The sequence below is a fragment of the Anser brachyrhynchus genome, assembly GCF_964034855.1.
Source record: "Anser brachyrhynchus genome assembly, chromosome: 2".
In the NCBI taxonomy this organism is placed as follows: domain Eukaryota; kingdom Metazoa; phylum Chordata; class Aves; order Anseriformes; family Anatidae; genus Anser; species Anser brachyrhynchus.
Window position 1 is genome coordinate 63,108,889 of NC_137695.1, and position 23,761 is coordinate 63,132,649.

Here is a 23,761-nt window from a genome sequence, read left to right on the forward strand (position 1 = left end):
CTGGTTAGAATAACTGAGAAGAAACCCAAGTTCTTCGTTACCATAACTTGCAAGATCAAGAAGATATGAAAAATGGGCAGTTGCCAGCCACCAGCGTTGATTGCTCCTGGCTTGTATCAGGAATAGTGTAGCCAGCAGGACCAGGGAGGTGATCGTACCGCTGTACTCTGCTCTGGTGAGGCCGCACCTTGAGTGCTGTGTTCAGTTTTGGGCTCCTCAGTGCCAGAAGGACATCGAGGCCCTGGAGTGTGTCTAGAGAAAGGCTGCAGAGCTGGTGAAGTGCCTGGAACACAAGTCCTATAAGGAGCAGCTGAGAGAACTGGGGTTGTTTAGTCTGGAGAAGAGGAGGCTCAGGTGAGACCTCATTGCTCTCTACAGCTACCTGAAAGCTGGGGGTCGGCTTCTTCTCACAGATAACTAGTTACAGGACTAGAGGGAATGGCCTCAAGCTGTGCCAGGGGAAGTTCAGTTTGGAAATTAGGAGACGTTTCCTCTCAGAAAGAGTAGTTGGGCATTGGAATGGGTTGCCCAAGGAGGTGGTGGAGTCACTGTCCCTGGGGATGTTCAAGGAAAGGTTGGACGTGGTGCTGAGGGACATGGTTTAGTGGGTGACATTGGTGGTACGGGTACAGTTGGACCAGATGGTCTTGGCGGTCCTTCCCAACCTTTACGATTCTACACGCCGACCAAGCCCCCGGGCGAGGGGTCCGCCATTCCCCTTGCCGCCACGTCGCACCGGGGCCACCCTCCCCACAGCCTGGCCGCCCCTCGGCTGCTCCTCCCCCGCCGCGAGTGGGAGCATTCTGGGGGAAAGGGGCCGGCGGCATCCACGTCTGCAAGCCGTGCGGCGGCGGCGGGAGGCGGAGGAGAAGGAGGAGGAGGAGGAGCGGAGCCTTCCCCTCACGGCCGTGTGCGCGCCGTGCCCCGCTTCCCCCCACCCCTTGCCGCCCTCCATGGCGGGGCCGGCGGCGCGGCGGGGCCCGGGCTGTGGCTCGTTGCTGCTGCTGCTGCCGGCACTGCTGGTGAGCTGGGCGGCCTGCCAGGCTCCGCCGGTGCCCGCCGCCGCCGCCGACCCGCCGTGGGACGGGGCCGACGTCCGCGTCGAGCGGCGCTTCGTGCCCGAGCGCTGCCCGCGGGCGGTGCGGCGGGGGGACTTCGTGCGCTACCACTACCTGGGCGCCTTCCCCGACGGCACCCGCTTCGACTCCAGGTGCGAGGGGCGCCGGGGACGGGCCGGGGTCGGGGCCGGGGCCGGGGCCGGGGCCGGGGCCAAGGCCAGGCAGGTGTCCGAGGGACGGCAGGGGCCGGAGAGACGGGCCCGGGCCGCCGGGCAGCGGGGCAGAGAGCCCAGCAGCCGCCACCATGTTAGTGTCACGGCTTGGTGCTGCTGGAGAGGAGACCGCCGGGGTGTCCGGGCAGGATGGAGAACAGGAGCCTGCATCCCGTCACTGAGCCACTACGATCAGTGCTGTCCTGCCTCTTCTGCTATGTCCCGTCACAGAGCTCCTGCATGCAGCGATACCTGCCCGCTTCCTTCTGCCACGTCCCGTCACTGAGCCACTTTGTGCAGCACTATCCTGCCCCTTTCCTTCTGCTACGTCCTGTCACGGAGCTGCCCATTTCCTTCCATACCTCTTCTGTGGCCTTCCGAGGCTCAAACCTACCACAGAGCAAGAAACGAGGAGTCTTTACCAGAAGAAGAATCCTTCAGCAGTTCTTACTTAGAAGTAGTTGTGTAAGTTGCCTGTAAATGAGCATGACCCATCTGCAGTGGAATGTCCTGCAGCCTTCCTCTTGTTATTTTGGGGTCAGGAAGCCCGAACAGTGGGATCGGGAGATTGTGAGGGGTGCTGGCACCGCTCAGTGCTCGTTTGTTTCCTCATTCGCTGCCACTGATCAAAGTGTTGCTCATGAAGGAAAAACAAACTAGATTTTCAGTAATCCTGCTAATTTTTCTTGCGCTGCAAGGGAAATCTCTAGCCTTAGGGAAATAGCTATCCTCAGAGTAAAGCCAGCGCTTCCTCTTGGGCTGGCCCAGCTTCAGCATGCTGGTAGTGCCGCTTCACCAGCGCAGCTCCACACCAAGAGCAGGGTGCCACGGCTGGTGGCTCCGCTGGCATTGGTGCAGTCCCAGGGAAGAAGCCTGGTAAGGACAGTGCACTCCTTGGCAGCCGACAGTCTCGGAAAATCAGCCTTGGGTGCAGAACGGAGGACGCACAAAGGCAGCTTGCTCACTGCTCATTTAAAAAATACGTGACATTCTGGAAACCGGCCCTGTGTGCAGAAGCGTGTTTCTGATTTGTACAAGTACGCACTTAGCCTCCCTCACTGGTGTGCTGAGTTGTGCCAGCAAAGTCTTGCGCTGAGGCCAGACACTTGACAGGGCTCGGGTTTAAGTCTGTGCACCTGGTAATTAGGCTGTGAATTATTTGGGTAGGGAATGGGCTGTGCAGAGCTGTACGTTTGTCACTTTGGGTTCTCTAAGTGTCAGTACTGCCAACTAGATGATAACGATGGTAGTCCAATCTAACCTGAGTACTTGTACGGCTATCTTCGTTTCAAAAGGCTGTAAAAATCAGCTATGGCCAGCTTGTCATTTTTTTCCTAGATGGCAGCTCGTGTCGACAGACATTTTTGTTATTCAGTACCTGCGGGACTTTTTTTTTGGATTTATGACAGTGGTCTGTCGTTTTAGGAACTACTGGAAAATTTGGAGTTCTTGTGTTCTGTAGGTCAACTGAAGGGATCTTTTGGAATATTTGTCTTAAATTCTTTATCACTTAGAGTGTACAAGTTAAAGATGTTCAATTTATACCTGAAATCAGCCTATTACAAAACCCATTTTTTACCATTTGTATTTGTTACTTGCTTTTTAAGTTTATGAAGGTGCTTCCCAGCATCAATGTAGTCAAACACTGCTGTGAAATTGGCCTTGAAAATACTTCAGGTGTTGAAGTGAGGGCAGGTTTACTTTGTTTCTTCTTCAACTGCTGAAAACGTTCTTGAGGCTTAAACTTTCCTTTCTCTACAGATAGTTCCAAGCGGAAAGTAGAAATACTGCTCTTCTCATTAACAGGCTGCTTACAAAGTCTTACTAATCATAACTGTTTCACATAATTAACTAATGTCCTTCTTCATTCATTTCTTTTTATCAGTGTTTATATTTTTATTTCCATAGACACAAAATCATTTGGATTTTTAAGTCCGAATCTAATTGCCTATGCATCTGCTGTTAATGTGGTAGATTCTGCTAATAGAAACGAACTGTGCTCAGCTTTAAGGAATCTGCAAAGTCAGTTGGTCAAAGCCACAGGGTCCATTCACTGCTTTGTTCAGTTCTATGCTTAGCATCAACATTTTTTTTTAATTTTAGGTTTATTTTTAGAAAAAAAAAAAGGAATACTTTTCTGTTTTACAATCATCCCAGATGTAGTGCCAAGCTTTGTCAATTGCTACAGAATACCACTTCTGAGGGTTTTGTAGAATGTTATTAATCTTAACATCTTGATTATGTTTTTGTATGTACAGCAGAGCTTTTCAGGAGCTTATTTAAATATTTTCCATCCTTGCCTGGGAGCAGGAATATTGGTGCAACAGAAAGTGACTGCTCTGTGTAGAGGGTTGTCTATTTTAAGTAAAATGTTTGCCAGAAGAAAATCATGGAGCAAACAGAGAGATCCCTCAGTGAAATATTTGAGGGATTTGGAGGCTCTGGGACTGTTAGGAGGCTCAGTGTGTTGTGGAAGTGATGTGCACGGTCTTGGAAGGAAAGTTTGACATCATTTCCCTAGTGATATCTAGCCACTGGCTGCTTTCCAGAGTGTTTCAGCAGGCAGAGGCAGAAGCCTTTTTTTTTTTATTTATTATTGTTTTCCAATGTTGCCTTTTATCAGAAAAAAGTCCTTTACATTGTAATAAGAATTTGAGAAAGTGGAAGCAGTGAACGCTTAGAAATAGGCACAAAACTTCTGAAATGCATCCTGACATATGTTTATACATTCCTCTAAAAAACGAGTAACAGCAATAACTCAGGTACAGCAGAGTGGGGTCATTGTGTGGCTTGAGGTGGTCAGAGGAACCGCTTACGCCAACGCTGGTGTTGTGCTAACACTTCTGCTTTCAGTGCTCTGTGGAAAACTTTCATTAGTGTTTACAAATGATTTATTTTACCTTTCAAATGGGATTTATTTTACCTTTCAAATGGGTTATCGCAGTAGCGAATCATTTGATTGGATATGCTGTATTTTGATCTGGCAAACTTGCTGTTTAAAGCACGCCTCTATTTTTTGGTATTTAGTTAAGTCTTAGGGAAATGAGAGCTGGGAACGTAGAGGAGAAAGTAGTTAACCAGTTGGCAAATCTCACAGCTGTGACTCACAAAGGCACCTTTTCCCTTTCTTCTTCTGCCACCATCACCAAGCATGATGTCTCATGCTGTAAAGCTTATTGATCTTGTGTAATTTGTTTTTTATTATCAGTATCAAAAAGATAAGATCCTATTGTGGGAGCAGCCATACTTTCATACCTTATAATAGCATTTACTTTTTCTCTTTTATCTTTAATTTTCCAGTGCTGCTTATAGTACTAGAGCATGAATTAACCACGTGTAGTTACAGGCTGTGGGTGTCTGCAGGATGGATCACTGTTGCACACCACTAGATCACATTTTGGGTAGATGGTGCGCAGTGGACAGGAAGAGGGCTGGCTTGGAGTTTCAGAAGCACTTGGATTCAACCATTCCCCTGGCAGCTGCCTCTGGATAGAGTTATGCTAACAAGGCAGGGAGGAGATGGGGTACAGTTAACCTCTCAAAAGCAGAAGCCATTAATGAATAAATGAGCCACTAACTTTTCTGCTTGCTTCTCCCTCCTTAGCTATGACAGGGGATCCACATTCAACGTGTTTGTGGGAAAAGGCCAGCTCATTGCTGGAATGGACAAAGCTCTGGTTGGCATGTGCGTGAACGAGCGGCGGTTCGTGAAAATTCCCCCCAAGCTCGCCTACGGGAATGAAGGCGTGTGTAAGTACAGCACCAGGCATCTGAATAGCTCCTTGTGTGGGTGACTGATGGACATACAGAGAGTTATAAACACAAAAAGGAAGGAGTTGTATCCCATGGATTGCTTTAGGGAATGTGCAGATTGATTCACTTCTTGCTGATGTCCTATAGAAAAAAGGAAGCAAACTCCCTTGTGTTGTTTTGCTTTTCAGCTGGTGTGATACCCCCCAATGCCGTGCTCCATTTCGATGTGCTTCTAATAGATCTTTGGAATTCGGAGGATGAAGTGCAGGTTCAGACTTACTTCAAACCCGAGAAGTGCACTCGGACAGTCCAGGTGTCTGACTTCGTGCGATACCATTACAATGGGACATTCTTAGATGGGACCCTCTTTGATTCGAGGTGCGCAGCTGGATTTCGTGTGCTTGTGTATTTAGCAGGTGTCTGATTCACTCGAAACTGTCTTTTCCTCCCCCCTCTACTGTTATGGCAATTAGTGCTAATTGACCAGAAACAGGCAATTTTCGCAGGAAATTAAAGCTAGCGTCATATAAAAATCAGTAATTCAGAAATTATGAGACAGCAGTACTGACTCAAACCAATAATAGTTATTTCTAGGTGGGTATTAGCAGCCCAGGTCTATTTTTTTAGTAGTATTTCATTCCCTGTATTTGTATTACTGTCTGTAATTAGTCAGCTAATAGTTGTTGTAACCACTACAGCATAGCTATTCAATTCAGATACAAGCTTTATAAATTAAGCAGGCAGAGTTCTTAGAGACATTGAGCTATTAACACTTTCATAATGAGATATTAAGTTTATAGCCTGTGTATTTCATTGAAGTTCTGTGGAAAACGATGCTTTAATAACAGCTGCCATTATGTTTGTGAGTCATGTTATCAAAACCCCTGTAAGGTTTCAGAAGTAGCTAAGCACTCTGGAAAATGCTGCTCAGCAAGACCTTGGCAAATCAATGAACCATATGTTGGGAGCAGCAAGTTGTGACATATCTTGTGCATAGTATGTGACTTTTGAGGATTATTGTTGCTCCTGCCTATGGCTTTACATTGCTTTTTTTGCTTGTTGTTTTTTTGTTTTTAGCCATAATCGGATGAGAACTTACGATACCTATGTGGGAATTGGATGGCTGATCCCTGGTATGGACCAGGGTCTCTTGGGAATGTGTGTAGGAGAGAAGCGCATCATCACGATACCACCTTTCCTGGCATATGGAGAAGAAGGAGATGGTAAAAGTTACTCCTTTTTTATCCAGTACATCCATATTCTAAAACAAACCTGACCCTTGTGTATTTTAAATTCTTGGCCAACATTACTGCCAATTTCAGACAAATGGACCAAAGTGCTGGAAAGAGAGGTTAAAAATGTATTATGTGACTGATTATAAAATACCTTTTTTAAAATAGCATGAGCACTGAGTTGCTTAGTTGACATATATTTTTGATAAAAATAAAATGTAATTTCATTCAGAGAGTATCAACTGTGGTTAATAATGTCGCCAAAAAGTGGAAGTCGTGTGACTGCGTAATTCTTCCAGTGACTGCCACAGAGACCTGAAAACTTATATATAAAATTTAGTTCCACTTTTGTTCCTCTTTTGCAACAAATGCCCCAGTAATAGCTACAAGATGGATTACTAGTCATATGAGACTGCCTTAGGTCACGTATAGAGGTTCCCATGTTAAATGAAGGGGCAGTTAGGTATAGTTTCGAATTCTTCCTTGCTTAAATTCTTGCTCTGCTCTAATGTTTAAGGATGTCTTGATGGTGTACAAAGTTTCACATCTGTTCATTACCATTTATTGTGATAAATCTACAAGGCTTTGTTATCTACAGAGATGGTTGTTTTAAAAATTTGACAAGTTCTTGAGCTCATTGGTTCTCAGACAAAGCAATCCATATTATAATTTGCGTGTCAATGGAGAAGTATTTCTTCACTAAGGTACTTAATTTACCCTTCTTCAGCTTCCATTATGTGGTCTCTGGTTTTGGACAGGGTAGGAAGAGCAAATGTACCACGTTTGTATAGTGATGGATTTTTTACGCACTTTGATAAGTGTGTTGGTAGACTAAAACTTGCAGATCAGGTGGACCTGGTGTACATTGACTAAGGTGGGCATTACTGAAGAGGCTTATTTTTGGTGAGGTAATGTCATCACAATAGGAACAGAATGAAATAATTGAATGGGAGAATTAAATGACAAACCCACACATAAAATAACTGACTAGAAAGAGATTACGCTAATTTGTTTTTGTTTTATTTTGTTCAGCAAAAATGTTTAAGCTCCCTTTTAGAACACCTGGTATGTTGTAACAAGTTTCTGCTCTGACATTCTTGTAGGTAAGGAGATCCCTGGCCAAGCTTCTCTAGTCTTTGATGTGGTTTTGCTAGATCTCCATAACCCTAAGGATGGTATTACTATTGAGAACCAGCAAGTACCTGCATCTTGTGAGCGGAGAAGCCAAACAGGAGACTTCCTCCGATACCATTACAACGGCACACTTTTGGATGGCACATTGTTTGATTCCAGGTAACCAAACTGTTCAGTACTGCAGATGCCATTTCTAGTTTGTCTTGTCTGTCCGGTTCATAATATACCTAAATATAATTCTTTGCTACTCCTTCCTTGTGAGTGGAGCTGGAGTCTTCTCTTAATAAAAAACTTACAAATCTTTTCAATATGGGAAGGAAGACAAAGGCCTATTTTGTTTTTTGACAGTGTTAGAGTCGCCATCTAGGGGTCATGATCCATCCTATGGAGCTATCTGTGCTTTAGACGTGTGCTTGAATAGTCTTTGCTCCACTGAGTTTATCTGCCAAATAGGTAAAACTACTGAAGGGACAGAAAATAAATACGATTCCCATTTTACATTCTGAGAATTGTGGGTCACAATTCAGCAACACGGTTTCTGTGATAAAGGAAGAAGGTTCACTGTCACTTCATATTCAAAGTGCTGTGGGTACATTAGCACCACGTGCAGAATTATATGATGAATAATCCCGTTGTAGCTTCCTGACTTTTTTTTTTTGCTCTTTAATGAAAAATACTTTATTTTACTACACCTGCTTTCAGAAAAGCTGTTATGAGTAGCTAACAAGAATTGAAAATGAGACACTGTAAAATGTTTTGCAAACTAAACTCAAAGCAGATTGTTTCATACTTCTACAGCTGCTTGAAGGTCAGGATCAGTTTGCAAACATCAGCTGAGTAGTATGCCATGTGTACAACTTTCTATGAGGAGGATTCAGGGAATTGTATCTCAAATAATTGAACTGAGATGCAGTAAGGCTCACAGTCAACCTTGATCTCCCCATTCAGTTGCCTTTCTTTGTGGTAGGGTAGAAAGCAGGAGGCCAGCCATCAGTGCAGATCTTAACTTACAGCTTATAAAAAATGTAAGTTAAGCACTTCTAGCTTATCCACAGTGCACCTGGCCAGAACGTTTCTCTTTTGAGAAGTAAATGGGTGTTGTCTTTTCTGTTGTGATTAAAAAATTTTTGAAAGTGGCTGTTATATTTATATTAGGGTTGTTGTCAGTAAATAGTAATAAATGCTTTGTAGACAGTAGCCTCTTCATCATCCTAAAGAGCTGACAGTTGTTACGAGGTTTATTCCTTAGAGTGTCACGTCCTGGCTTCCTGCAGAATTTCCAAGAAAGGCCCGTGTCTAACAAGCCCGTAAAGAAATAGAGCAGCCAACAGTAGTTATTGAAAGCCTTGGAGCTGACCAAGAAAGAAATTGTCACTACTACAGGGAGCATGCCAAAAGCACAGCTAATGGCTGGGGTCAAAAACTCTAATAATCTTTTCTTTCATTTCTTTTTCTGCAATATTCAGCTGCAGAACAAATCCTGGGAAACTCAGCCAGGGCTGTCTGGACTAAGACCAGTTCAGCAAGCCTCTGAATTAACTAAGGTTCAGTGCCGGTGTCATTCATTCCAAGAGCTACCTTGTAAAGATGAATTAAAACCTTTCTGCCTTCCTTTCTTTGTGTTGTACCCTCATGTAACATGCCTTGAAGAAAGGCAGAAGGCAGACACATCCTTCTAATAAACGTCATCTGTTGTTGTAGGCTTGTTTTATTCTTACCTTAGATGTTGAAGCAGATCCTTCAACCAACATTTTAAGTGATTGACATAGTTAAGAAGGGAGGGATAGTGTTGATACTGGTTTGTTGTCATGACTCATTTTAATGCTGTGCATCCCAGGAGAGTTTATTTATCCCACCTGCAGCTTGTAGCAGTTCAACTACATAGCTGTGGTTGCAAAATGAGATAGGTGTCTCACAAAAATTATACTAAACTGTATCTAGTTGATAAGCACTTATTAAAATAGAGTTTGGGCAGGGGAAAATTTAAAGGAGAAAACTAATTTTGTCAGCTACTTAAACTCAACTGAAATCATGCTGTAATAAAGTGCAGAAATAGGTGAGATTGTTTTGTCAATATGAAGTAGAAATGCATTTGCAAACAAGCTGTTCCCTAGCCAGGGTCCCAGTATTGGTTGATAAACGATGCATATGCATCAATGACTGATGAAGCGTGGTGGCCTAGATACATCGAACATGGTGATTGCATTGTGCCTCTCTGGTGACAGTTAATGACCATGTGCTTGACCTTAACTGGTTTAAGAATTGTGTTGCAAGATTGCAAAATTCTGTGCTTTCTGGAGCACCGGCCACTGCTAAAAAGAAAATATTTTTCCACAGCTACTCACGAAATCGTACGTATGACACCTATGTCGGGAAGGGTTACGTGATTGCTGGGATGGATGAAGGTTTGCTAGGTGTGTGCACTGGTGAAAAGAGAAGAATAATAATCCCTCCTCATCTTGGGTATGGAGAAGAAGGAAGAGGTGAGCTTGACTTTTCATTCAAGGCTTACATAATTAATGATGTTTCCTTTGCTGTTCAGTGCAGTTTTATGTAGTTAAAATACATAAAGTATTTGTTCCACTTTTTTGGCATTTGAAAGGCCTATGAATTAGTTCATTATTTTGTGGGCATACAACTAACAGGATTACACCCAGAATGTGCAAAATTATTTTAATTAGCTAATAGGCAGGACAATAGGAATGCAGGACAGTTTCTCATGTAATTGGTGACCTGAAATCATTTGGATAATTAGTATTTCAAGCAGACTGGTAGTTGATGACCTGAAATCATTTGGATAATCAGTGTTGCAGATGGACTGGTACTTGGATGCCAGGAACTCTGCGGTGTGACCTTCCTTCCTGTGTATCTTAACAAGTGCTGTACGCTAAAGGAATTCATTGCGTTAAGTTTTCTTCCCCGTTCCTTCCACAGCCACAGGTTTTGTGGACTCCTAAGCCGCCTCTGTAAACAGTGGATGCATGTAACAGCAAAGTATCTGTGTATGTATAACATACAATTAAAATTCCTTTGGGAAGACTCATTAATACCTAAAAAGATTGCAGTGAGAGGTTGAAATACGATAACACTTCTAGCCAATCACAGTTTTGTGGTTGGTGTTTCCAAAGGTACCTCCGGGGTTGTTATTTGGAAAAAGTGACTTAGAAGAGAAGCCTCTCCTCTGTGGATGCAAATTCTGTGCTGTTGATTTGGGAATTAAGACTTCTCTACCAACAAAATCCATTGCTGTCTCTGGATGTGTCTGGCATTGCTGGTAATGCAATTGCACATTATCCTGGGAAGTGGGAGGAAGAAGTTGCTTGCTATCAGGACATATTAGGAAAATGTAACTTTTAAGACACAATGGCATTCCTTGAAGCACGAGAAGTCCTAAAGAATTCTGACGATCGATAATGAATTGGTACATGAAACAACAGCCAGTCATTTAGGGTGGTCACAGAAAGTACATGCTTATTGCTTCATTTCTGCCTAATTCTCCAATTCAGAGTAATGGAAATTTTTCCTTCACTATGGAACTGAGTGCATGTTCAAGGCTTTTCCACTAGTTCTCTGTCCTACACTGGATGCAGCTTGCAGCTGTTCCATATAGCAGAGATGCAATCCTTTAGTTCTGAACAAGAAGAGCAAGATGACTCAGTAGAGGACATAGTGGGAATTTGCATTCCTACTGGGTACAGTATGTGGTCATCATAAGTCCTTTTGGGTACCATTTCTTTTTCTACTTGTCCTAATTTGCTTCCTATTTAGGAAAGATTCCAGGATCTGCAGTGCTGGTCTTTGACATACACGTGGTTGACTTCCACAACCCCTCAGACTCGGTCAGCATTACTGTCAACTACAAACCTTCCAACTGCACCGTGTTGAGTAAGAAAGGAGATTACCTGAAATATCACTACAACGCTTCACTCCTGGATGGTACTTTGCTAGACTCAACGTAAGTGTGTTAGGTGTTAAAGAAAATGCCCCCTGCAGCTGTGAAGGCAGAATGAATAGCATACAAAGCAGGCTGGAGGAGAATAAAAGATTTTTAATTAAAAAATTGAGCATTTATTTAGAATGTGGTTTTCTTTTTATGCCTGTCTGTCTAAGATGTGTAGGAAGAGGAAAAGAAAGACCGTTTCTCATAGAGAGAGAACCAGGAACATAGAGGATGTAGGAATGTGTTGAAAAGAACATAAACACTACAAGCAGAGTGATGAAACAGGTTGTCTGCATGGCATTTTGTTCAAATGGGCTAATTCAGGAATCCGGGCAGTCATAACAGAGTGACACACAGGGCTCTGTGCGAATGAACTAAGTATGTTCAGTTTCATGGGTAGGATTTGCACCCTGCTGATTCAGTGCTCCTGAGAGGTCTGAGAGGCACTCAGTGTGATCTTGCTAAAGCCAGCTTGAGTGCATTGTACAGTAAGTGGTCGCCACCAGGTCTGTCCCACACATGGGTGCTGACTTCCCTGTCCTGTACTGTTGCAGTAAGTGTCAGCGTGGAGAAATCATCAGGTTGGATATGCCTGTGATGATAATATTCCTCCTTCCTGTTGACAGTAGGTTTATGAGGAAGTCAGGGACTGCTCTGGTCTGTCTCATATCCAACTAAAGCAAATCCACAGCACTGTTTGCTGCAGCTACAATACTTTTGCTAGCTTGTTTTTCTGTTTTCATATTTTGCATAGCGTTAGTCATCTAAATAATATTTTATTTTTGGAATGGTAGTTGGAGAAAGCTATTTTTAAACAGGTTATAATTAATATAGGAAGCAGCTCGATTTTCACAGTGCACAGTTGAAAACACCTTTTATATGGCAAAAATGTTCAATTCTCATTTTGTAGAAGGAACCAAGGGATGCTGAGACTGTCTTATCAAAAGCAGTTTAGAGAGCATCAAAGATAATGAATCTTGTACTTCTAATTTTAAGGCTGGTCTCCTATCCACTGAATTGTTTTCTTTGCAAATAATACTCTGTTGTACAGGCATGTCCTGCAGTGGTACAGCCAAGCCAAATAATCAAAGACAGGAGGCTGACAGAAGAAAAGGTTCTGCTGTTGTGGTGCATACCACATACTAAGTCTTAACATAGCACTGTTCTTTTAGAGTCACAATATGTGCTTAACTTCTGGGTTTTTAACTCTTGATAATTTATAATTTTAGAACTGAGCTACCAGCAGCAAGGTATAATTCAAAAAATAATATGGTTAAGTAACAGTGATATTCTTATTCTTCCCAGCTATTGTGATAATTCACTCATCATAGTGAATGATTAACATTAAAGGAATGGCTGATCCATGTGAATGTATCCAAATCCTCATAGGTTTGTAGTTCTGGGACATCTGGAAAAACTCTAGATCTAGATCATCTGGAAAAACTTTAGATCTGCTAAAAATCCCAACTTGGTTGAGTTGAAAATACTTGAAATGCAAAAGCTCTTGTTTAGAGATAAACTGCTTTGGGGATTTAATTGGCAGGATTAATGATTCTAAGTGGATTTCATTCAAGTAACATATAATTAATACCAGATGACTTGTCAACAGTAGGGATACTTCTGTTTGGTGTTGTCTCTATATTGCTACCTTGAGAACAACTTCAGGTAACTGCTTGGTAGAACATTGGGCATGAAGTTGATTCTGGGCAATGACAGAACGCTAACTAGAACTGCTCCTTATGTGGTAATTTTGAACAACAGAAACTCTCTGTAGTATGTTGAGTTCTTTTTTTTTTTTTTTTTTCCCTCCTTCAGACACAGTCTAGGCAGGACCTACAATATAGTCCTGGGATCTGGACAGGTGGTGGTGGGGATGGACATGGGCCTTCAAGATATGTGTGTTGGAGAACGACGCACCGTCGTTATTCCACCTCATCTTGGTTATGGGGAAGATGGAGTGGGTAAGTAAGTGCAGTAACCTACTGCACATCCACTTAGCATCTCTGGAGCAGCTGAAGTGCATGTATGCAGGTTGTGCTACTTGCTGTGCATTAGGATAAAAGGCGAGTATCTCTTATCTGATTGAATATGATTTTTTAGAGTTTATTTCATTATTTTAGACAGTCCTCCCATTCCCCAGTGAAATGAACATACTGTCTGTGTTGCATTTCAAGTCATATTACTACTGTGGCCAGTATAAAGATTTACCCAGTACTAAAGGGAACACATGCCCCAGTGATGCCGCTTTGTCAAAGCGGAAAGCTCCAGACACTCTGGTGTTGCAGAGGGATGTAAACACTGTTCTCACTAATAGAGAATGGGGTACTCGCTCGTCAACATACAATATGTTATGCAGGAAACAAAACTAAAAGGAACAGTTCAGCACTAATGTGTTAGAAAATTCAAGGAACACTCAAAATTCAGAAACTACATAATTTGAATGTAAGATGTGAAGCTGTTTACCACTGCTGTTGAAACCCCAGCAATAATACATTTAAGGCAGCTAGGGAATCCCTGTTTCAGAGCATTGAGGCTTATCAATTTTTAACAACAAAGGTAACAATAATTAAAAAGAACAATATAAAAGGGACAAGAACTTTCATATCCCAGTATATATGGGTGTTGTTGGCCTTCTGAGTTAAAGACTTGAGGGAAAGGAGTCTATCGCGAGATCACCAAGATCAATAAGCTCTGGTTTAATATGGAAATGGTTGCATAAGTTGTAAGCTTGAATACCCCCAGAGCAGTTTGTATTTGACAAAGACCGTCAGATATCACACGTCAAATTTAATGGAGAATTAATTTGTGATAAGAGATAAAGAAGCATTTTCACTTGTACCTCGTTTCCAAAAGAATTATGAATGAAAAATTATGAGTATTAGGAATATGCAGCATTTTACACCATTGTATAAAAACGTGATTATAAATAACAAATTGAAAATTTCATCATAAAATGGGAAAAAAATGTTATGTTAAAAAAAACATTATAAATATAGCAGTGATAGGTATTTGGGATCATACAAATTGCAGTTGATATCCATGGTCTGAAACATTACATGATTGTTACTGTTTTGGTATATGCACGCAAATCTGAAGACTTTGTTTCTTGTTTGCTGCTGGACAGAAGTTAGAGGTGACCTCTATTCAACTTTTTCAAGTATAAATTAAACTCCTTCTGTAGTTTCATTGAAGTAATATACCCAGCAGTTACAATACCATTGAGTCTGTCAATACCACCTGGATATACAGTGTATTGTCAAGATGAAGGAAAATTAATTAATTCCCACAGTTTTTGCTTTATAAGTAAAAAAAAATTAAAAAATAAAAAAATAAAAGATGCAGTTTTATTATGAACTCCTCCTTTATGTTATGTTCGCCTCTGCTGAAGGGAACAGAAAGGTTTGGTGAGCTTGGAATCCCAGGGCTTTGGGATCATAATACAGAAGCAGCCATTGGAGCTGGAAGAGAAATATTATTATGGACTTAAAGGAAATGTACTCTTCAATGTAAGTGAGGATAAATACCTCTCTTTGCTATTTGTTGTGACAGAAGGAGAAGTGCCTGGTAGTGCTGTGTTAGTTTTTGATATTGAACTGCTGGAGCTGGTGTCTGGCTTGCCTGAAGGATACATGTTTGTATGGAATGGTGAAGTCTCTCCCAATCTTTTTGAAGAAATAGACCAGAATCACGATGGAGAGGTTCTTTTGGAGGAGGTAAGCTAAGCTAAGTGAAAACACTTCCAGTGGTTTTCTCCTTATTGCCATCACTAAGGTAGTCAGGTATTGAAGAATGCAGTCTGTCTTCGCTTCGTTTCGCTTTTTTTTTTTCACATGATGGTGGTTGTCAAGGTAACAGGAAGCCAGAGTGTCTGTTAAAATACATTTAATTAGCGTCAGAGAAGTGGAAAGAAAAAAATAGAAGAATGGCCATACTACTTAAGACTGTTTACTGTTGTGGTCTCCTGCTGTGGTCAACAGCAGATCCGTAGGGAACAGGCATAAGAGGCAAAGGTAGTGTTCAGTGATCCTTCACTGCATCAGCCTTCACAGTGTCTGCTGATGGGAGGTTTATGGTGAATTCTTGAGCCAAAGTGTACCAGTGTATCCAGGAGCTGTCTGTTCCCTTCTGGAACCTCCACAGGTGAATTGTGTGCTGTGTGAACGAGTCCTTCCCCCTCCTTGCTTGTGCTACAAGTCTCTGGTGTGAGAATGCCACTGGGTGCCCTAATGGAAACTCACTTCCCTTTGCCACACCGCCTTGTATTACGTAAATCTCTGTGAGGTTTCCTTTGTGTTTTCTCTTAACTGAGTCTGTATTTTTTTTTTAATTTTATTTTTTATTATTCTCTTCAGTCTTCTTTGTTGCATTTATGTCTTTATGTTTTGTGTCCTTCCCTGTTGGAGCAGTGGTGCATGCAGCACTCATGGCGCAGGCTGTGGACCTGTGGAATAGCATGAGATGACTTTCAGCATTTTAACAAACCGATGGGGTTAAATCGAAACCTTATTTCTCCTGTTCTTGGCACTCTCTTCCACCTTTTTATCTTCCTTCTTTCTCCATCTTCTCTCCCTTGTGTTTATTTTCATTTCTGCCTTTGCAGAGGAGAAAAGAGTTTATCAGCCCAGAGAACAAATGAGGTGGGATGTTGATATCCATATATCTAGTGAGGAGGGGAAGGAGGAGCCAGGGCGATGGGAGAGGACGCTTGGCCTAAAAAGTGTAAATGAATGTCAAAAATATCTCTCGTTGCTGAAGCTTATTTAACAAGTAGTGCCATAGATCACAGCAATTGGAAGAACTGTGTTTGATTGTGGGCTTTTTGTTTATGCTAAGCCACCAGCATGACTTCTGTCAGATGTTGTCTAATCACCTTGAGTAACATCTTCGTACATATCAGGAAAAGGATTTTTAGAGAAAACTAACCTTGCAACCTGACAACCTTTTCATCCCTCATCACCCCATCAAAGTTATGGGAATTGAATGAAAGGCATAATGCCTGAAGCTACTTTAACAAATCTGATGGTATACTGATGCTTCCAGTCTCATTCCTGTGTTTCATTTTTTTTCTTGTGTGTTACTTCTTCTAAGATGCAGGTAGAGCCTGTATTACGATGTGAACTTCTTGTATCAGCATGCAGAATTATCCTCCCTCTTTCCATATACATGTGGTCTTAAGTCACTCAACTTATCTTCCCTAAATTTTCAAAAAAAACCCCACCCTAAATTATGAGAAATCAATTTTCTTAATATGGGTCCAGAACCCACTGGAATAAATGAGGAACTTCTTGCTGAGCTCCACATAGTGTGATTTAACTTCATGTGTCTGTCCTAATTAGCTTAAATTAAGTTGTAAGAATTCTCTCTTCAGTTCTAAATGTCTGTTGCATTGTGAGCTGTTTCCTCCTCCTTTCCCATGCAGTTTTCAGAATATATTCAAGCTCAAGTTGATTCCGGCAAAGGAAAACTAGCTCCTGGTTTTGATTTTGAAAAGATTGTTAAAAATATGTTCACCAATCAGGACCGGGATGGAAATGGTAAAGTTACCGCTGAAGAATTCAAGTTGAAAGACCAGGAGGCCAAAGAGGAACATGATGAACTGTAAAGCTATGAAGAGCAAAGAGCACTGAGCTGACCTACTCCTAGGATGCGTGTACTGGAAAGGGTTTAAGGAAGCATGTTTCTGAAAGGTTAGCACTCAGCCTGTGTGTGCCCATGCACGTGTTGGGTAGACTGTTAAAATAGGAAGAGATTTTCAGTTGGAATTTTCAGGTGTATTTAAAAATGAAAAACAGCGGTAAGTGTCTTAAGACAGGATGTATAAACTGATAGAGTGTACTGCCAGACACATCATGAAGCATGTGGTCTGTTTTTATGTTAAAAGATTAGAAGTCATCATTGAACACTACACAGTCACTTGGATGGGTGGCAGGGAGAAAACTATAGAGAGTGCTTTTAAAAGAGTTTTAAGAAACCTTCTGTATCTGAAGTATTTCTGCAGCAGAACAAACCAGAAAATATCCCCCATGAAAATAAACTGTCAAAATTGTCAGCAGTTGATCCCAGTTCCTTTCAGAAGGCACGAGCACTCTTTCCAGTAATGGAACAAACTCATAGGAATATTTGCCAGCAGGAGCCCTTGATTTACAAATAGCAGAACATGTAAATGATAGCCATGCCATTGCAAAATTTCCATAAGCTGTGAATTAAACAGGCCTGGAATTGTAACCACGTATGTGTTGGGTTTTTACTTTATGAAATGAGTTTGCTACCATCTGTATATATTCAATTAATAACCTTGACTCTTGCTGGCCTATTAAAACAGTGTTTATTTAGATCAGTGATTCCCAAACCTTTATAGTTGCAACCTTATTTATAGTTTTGTTAGACTTTAAATATTAATATTACAGGGTCCAAATACTGTCATAAATACTGGATACAATTGATTTTACGTTGGGCTTCTGTCTCCTATTTTGGGAATTGTTAGACTAAGGAGCTACTTAGAGTTTATGCAGCAGAGCAGTCTGGCATGGTGAACAAACAAAAAGACAGTGATAAAATCAAGAAACAGACCCAGCTGTTTACACCTGCGAATGTTCTGGCATATCCCTCGATACAAAATGAGTCCTGGGAGTGCTGTTTAGATTATGTGAACTCTTGATAAAATCACCCATTAAATCTATAAGTGTAGCAAGCTGTTTAATAGAAAAATATGCTAAATAGACATGTTTCTGGAAAGCTGTATGATCCCCCCCTCAGTACACTACATGTAAAGAGCACAAATACGTATACAGCAACACTGTCAAAGACAAGTAGAAAGGGAGTTGTGTTTCCTTATATGCTTTGTGTCTAGTTTCTTGCTTTTCTTCATCTGTACGTGTGGGTTATAAGCTCCCTGAGATGCTCTTTAAAAACTGATACTTCAGTTGGGTGAAAACATTTTGTACTGGTTTTTAATACAGTTGTTATAGAAAATGCAGAAAACTATTTTTTGGGTTTGATACCATTAAATGTTGGATAACTGATCTTTTTGTTAAATAAAATGTTGATCAATTACATTTTCTTCATGGCATTTTGATGGGTGAGAAACAGACCAGAAGCATATACCCTTCATTGCCTCAAGATCAACTCCCCTTGTCCTAATGGGGGATTTCAACTTGCCAGACATCAACTGGGATCACCACACGGCTGACACGAGCAAGTCCAGGAGGTTCATAAAGCACCTAGATGATAACTTCTTGGTGCAGGTGCTAAGAGAGCCAACTAGGAAAAGTGCCCTCCTAGATCTGTTGCTGGAGAACAGAGAGGGTCTTGTGGGAGACGTGACAATTGGTGGCTGTCTCAGTCATAGTGACCATGAAGTGGTTGAATTTAGAATTTATGGTGACAGAAGGAAAACTGTCACCAAAACTTCAGCCCTGGATATGGGGAAAGCAGACTTCAGGCTGCTCAGGGAACTAGTCAGCAAGGTCCCCTGGGAAACTGCTTTTGAAGGCATTGGCGTCCATCAGTGCTGGTCAATCTTTAAGCACTGCCTCCTAAAAGCACAAGATCAGGCAATTCCAAAATATCGGAAGTCAGGCAAGCGGGGCAGAAGGCCGGCCTGGCTGACCAGGGAACTTCTACTGGATCTTAGGTGAAAAAAGAAAGTGTACGGCTGCTGGAAGGAGGGTCAGGCGACAAGGAAGGAATACAGGGATGCTGTTCGCATATGTAGGGAGAAAATTCATGTGGCCAAAGCCCAACTAGAGTTGAAGCTGGCCATGTCTGTGGGAGACAATAAAAAAAGTTTCTTTAGATATGTGAACAGAAAGAGGAGAACCAAAGAAAACATAGGTCCACTACTAGATGGGGAGGGTCTCCTCACAGACAATGACATAGGCAAAGCAGAGACGTTTAATGCCTTCTTCACCTCTGTCTTCAACACTGATGATGGGCTTTGGGACCCAGGGTACCCTGAGCTGGAGGACCATGACGGTGGGAATGACAAACTCCCAACCGACCCTGAACGTGTGCGGGATTTGCTGCTCCACCTGGATCCATACAAGTCCATGGGTCCGGATGGGATTCATCCCAGAGTGCTTAAAGAGCTGGCTGACGTCATCGCGGGACCTCTTCTCTCAATTATTTTTGAACGATCTTGGGAATCTGGAGAGGTCCCAGTGGACTGGAAGCTGGCAAATGTTGTGCCAATTTTCAAGAAGGGTAAGAAAGAAGACCCTAGCAATTACAGGCCTGTCAGTCTCACATCAGTGCCTGGTAAAATTATGGAGAGGATGATCCTTGAAGTTATTGAAGCGCACCTGGGGGACAATGCAGTCATTGGTCCCAGCCAGCATGGGTTCATGAGGGGTAGGTCCTGCCTAACAAAGTTGATTTCCTTTTATGATAGGATCACCCATCTAGTCGATCAAGGTCGACAAGCTGATGTGATCTTTTTGGACTTCAGCAAAGCTTTTGACACGGTTTCCCATAGGATCCTACTGGACAAAATGTCCAGCATACAGCTAAACAAAAACATCATGTGATGGGTGAGCAATTGGCTGACGGGCAGGGCTCAAAGGGTTGTGGTAAATGGGGCCACATCTGGCTGGCGGATGGTCATTACTGGGGTCCCTCAAGGCTCCATTTTAGGGCCAGTCCTCTTCAATGTTTTTATAAATGATTTGGATGTAGGACTAGAAGGTGTTTTGAGCAAATTTGCCGACGACACCAAACTTGGAGGAGTTGTGGACTCGGATGAGGGTGGAAAGGCCTTGCAGAGAGATCTGGACAGATTGGAGAGCTGGGCGAACACCAACCACATGAAGTTTAACAAAAGCAAGTGCCGGGTCCTGCACCTGGGACGGGGCAACCCTGTCTGTACGTACAGACTGGGCGACGAGATGCTGGAGAGCAGCCCCACAGAGAGGGATCTGGGGGTTGTGGTTGACAGCAAGGTGAATATGAGCCAGCAGTGTGCCCTGGCAGCCAGGAGGGCCAACCATATCCTGGGGTGCATCAAGCACGGCATTGCTAGTCGGTCAAGGGAAGTGATTGTCCCGCTCTAGTCTGCGCTGGTGCGGCCTCACCTCGAGTACTGTGTGCAGTTCTGGGCACCACAGTACAGAAAGGACATTAAACTGTTGGAGAGCCTCCAGAGGAGGGCGACGAAGATGGTCGACGAAGGGCCTAGAGGGTAAGACGTATGAGGAGAGGCTGAGGTCACTTGGCTTGTTCAGCCTGGAGAAGAGGAGGCTGAGGGGGAACCTCATCGCAGTCTACAGCTTTCTCGCGAGGGGGAGTGGAGAGGCAGGTGACCTATTCTCCATTATCACCAGTGATAGGACCCGCGGGAACGGTGTGAAGCTGAGGCAGGGGAAGTTTAGGCTGGACAGCAGGAAGAGGTTCTTCACTGAAAGGGTGGTTGCACACTGGAACAGGCTCCCCAGTGAAGTAGTCACTGCACCAAGCCTGTCTGAATTTAAGAAGCGATTGGACTGTGCACTTAGTCACATGGTCTAAACTTCTGGGCAGACCTGTGCGGTGCCAGGAGTTGGACTTGATGATCCTTATGGGTCCCTTCCAACTCGGAATATTTTATGATTTTATGATTCTATGATTCATGCAGCATCGTTCTTGTGCACACAAGTCATCTTATGTTCAAATCACTATTAATCTTTGAGAAAAAAAAAAACATTTTACATTAAGATTATTTGATTCAAAGCAATTGAAAATAATAAACCACGAGAAGACTTTGGTTTTGTGCTTCACACAAGTGAAGTAAAATCAATTCTTCAGCCTTACTTCCCTAAATTAACCGTTGCATTCTGACATCATCACTTTTGATAGCTGGGCAGGTGATCTTTCTCTAGGCTGGGTCCTCAGAGTTTCTCATCTAATGAAGCTGGCTTACATACACAAGGAACAACAATGCTTCATTCCTTAGGCTCGTGAAAGCAAACTCATTGTGCTTTGTATCCGAGGTTTGATGTTTTCACTTCTATAGCTCCAGAACCACATGTATTACACATAAAATGCTGGAAGCCTGATCTGCTTTGGGACTAGCATCAGCTCTTTATACCACATGAAAACACTGTGAAATCAGTGGATGGCAATGGAAATCCAAGTGTTTATTACCTCCTTAGAAGTGTCGACATCTTGTGAAAGCAGATTTCTCAGAAGACTTGAATAAAACGCTCCCCTTGGTTTAAATTTGAAGTAGGTTGGTCACTTGTTGCTATAGCTCAGATGTATTGCTTCTGCACATTTATGGAGCTGATGGGGCTGGAAGCAAGTTCTAATTGCTGCTAGAAGCAGTTCCCCAAAATGTGGAAACAGCCCCTCATTCTGTTCTCATACATACCCTGAACAGACAAGTATGTGTTCTGTGTATGAAAAATTGTTTTATTGGAGAAAATCTTAGTGACTGGGTCTTTCTGCATTAGAGGATCATTGCAGATGCTTCCTTGGAGGTGATCTGAAGAGTTCCTAGTGAACCAGGACAGCAGATTTGTCCTGCAGGGCAGACAGAGTACAAAGAGCAGCACTACACAGAAGTACAGTCAGCTGGTAATCCCTGAAGTTGCTGCACTGGTTTTCTTCAGAAGCACTCAGCAGTGATGGTGTAACAGGTCTGACTTCACTGCCTCTGGGTAGGGTAAGTCTGAGGAGAGAAATTTTCATTCCATTGTTTCTTAGGCCTTCATAAACATGGTTTGTGATCTGCCTAAATGTTTTTCTGTCAAGAGAAAGTTTTTTGTTAACATCCCCCTCCACACAACTCACCCGCCAAGGCTGGAGGATGCCATTTCAGAAATGAGAATACAGCTTTGGGAAAAAATGAGGATAAATGGACAAACTTACTGCAGAATAATTATACTGCATATTTACTTGCCTAAATAAAGTCAACATAAGGTAGGACTACCTGGTTGCATTATGCTAAACTGCATAAAATCCAGAAATTATGATTATTTCTATAAACCCTCTGAAGTCTTCTTTCTGTTAGCAGCTGTTGGTGCCTACCTTAAAGGCAAGCTTAGAACCATCTTCCTTGTCAGGAAATAGTTTTACTTAAGCTGAATACCTCCACCCCTGACTTCTCACAGTGTGTGGTGGCCCTTCAAAAGCACAGGTACTCCAGCAGGGAACCTTTCCTGGTCCCTCACCCTGCAGTGTTGGCCTCTGGGGCTTGTTGCCTCCTGCCCTTGCCATGCTGCAGCCTGGACTGGAGTCCCAAATGGGAGTCCTATTCTTTTCTGCAGAGAAAAGAAAACATTTTCAGATCTTGAGAGACCTGTGGGAGCTTGAAGATAGCAAGAGAGGAATAGAAGCACTCATTGTGCAGCTGGTGGAGTACAACCAGCAAGTTACCACGAACAGATCCTAGAGGTAAGGAGGGCTGGCTAGGAAGTTAAATTGTGCTGGTATTGACTAGGAGAATTTAGCACAGCCCCTACACATCCCAGCTCCATCAATAAATAAATCCCTCTTCATCACCATCTTGGTAGAGGGGGTGACTTGTGGTAGATAGAGAAAAACTAAGAAACGAAGTATTTTCTACCTCAAAAATGTATAATTATTTTTAAATGGAAAGTAACTAGATACTTCATAATGTACCTAAGATAACTGATCTTGGAAAAATAGATAACTCTTTAAACATCATCAGTAACTGGATGAAAATGGTCTTGTTTAGCTAAAGTGAGATTCTCCAGAAGCTAGGCTGCTGCTGTTCCCCTCTTAGAACAGCCAGGTGCTATTCTCAGAGCTTGGCAGCTGGCTCCTATTAGGCAGCTTGTGGATGAGAAGATGCTGTCTGCAATCAAGGTTGATAATTACCTACTGGATTGTAGCAGGACGAGGAAAGAAATACAAGTGTGTACCCAGAAAAATCCAGGTATTTACAAATATTTTTTCTGCTGTCATTTGACAGAGATATTTTCTGCTCTATAACTCTACATGTTCTAAGTATATTCAAAACTTAAATAAGAATTTTGCATTTCTTGAACTCAAATGTTGTACTTCTCTGTGTGAATAAGCATTCAGTTTTTCTTTAAGTTGAAAAAATGCATCTTTAGTTGTAAGATCATCATCATTACATCATTTGGTGTAAGTTTTTGGCTCAGTTCAGGACTATTAGTGTGTTTGACAGTAAGAGGACATTTGAGCTGGCTGCAACACCACTCAGAAACATTTTTAGCTAGGTAAAGATCACAAATACTTGACCCTGGACATCTGCTACAGACAGAACAGATATTGAGTATGGAAGGAAAAAATAAGTTGTAAATTCACGTAATGCTGTTGGTAGTTCTTGCTTTAAGCTGTAGAAGTATGCTTTTGGTTATGGGAAAATGGTTTGGGAAATGCATGATACCTTCCTTTCCAAATCGAGTCATAAATGAAGTGTATGATTAGGGCTGTAAAACGTCTCTGGTTAGAAAATTGATTTAGAAAGAC

The 23,761-nt window shown here is 42.4% G+C and overlaps 1 protein-coding gene across 2 annotated transcripts; it reads left to right on the plus strand.

Moving 5' to 3' along the window:
- The first annotated feature begins 816 nt into the window (after nucleotides 1–816).
- Nucleotides 817–18,382, plus strand: FKBP9 (FKBP prolyl isomerase 9). 2 transcript variants are annotated; one of them, XM_080582972.1, is made up of 10 exons: nucleotides 817–1,210; nucleotides 4,875–5,020; nucleotides 5,212–5,401; nucleotides 6,101–6,246; nucleotides 7,359–7,548; nucleotides 9,727–9,872; nucleotides 11,158–11,344; nucleotides 13,145–13,290; nucleotides 14,879–15,042; nucleotides 16,749–18,382. In XM_080582972.1, the coding sequence occupies exons 1-10, from the start codon at nucleotides 954–956 to the stop codon at nucleotides 16,929–16,931; spliced, it is 1,755 nt and encodes a 584-aa protein (XP_080439098.1). In that variant the 5' UTR covers nucleotides 817–953; the 3' UTR covers nucleotides 16,932–18,382. The 2 variants fall into 2 exon arrangements, with proteins under 2 accessions (XP_080439098.1, XP_080439099.1); XM_080582973.1 differs by lacking the exon at nucleotides 817–1,210 and adding an exon at nucleotides 1,589–1,735.
- The last annotated feature ends 5,379 nt before the right edge of the window (nucleotides 18,383–23,761 follow it).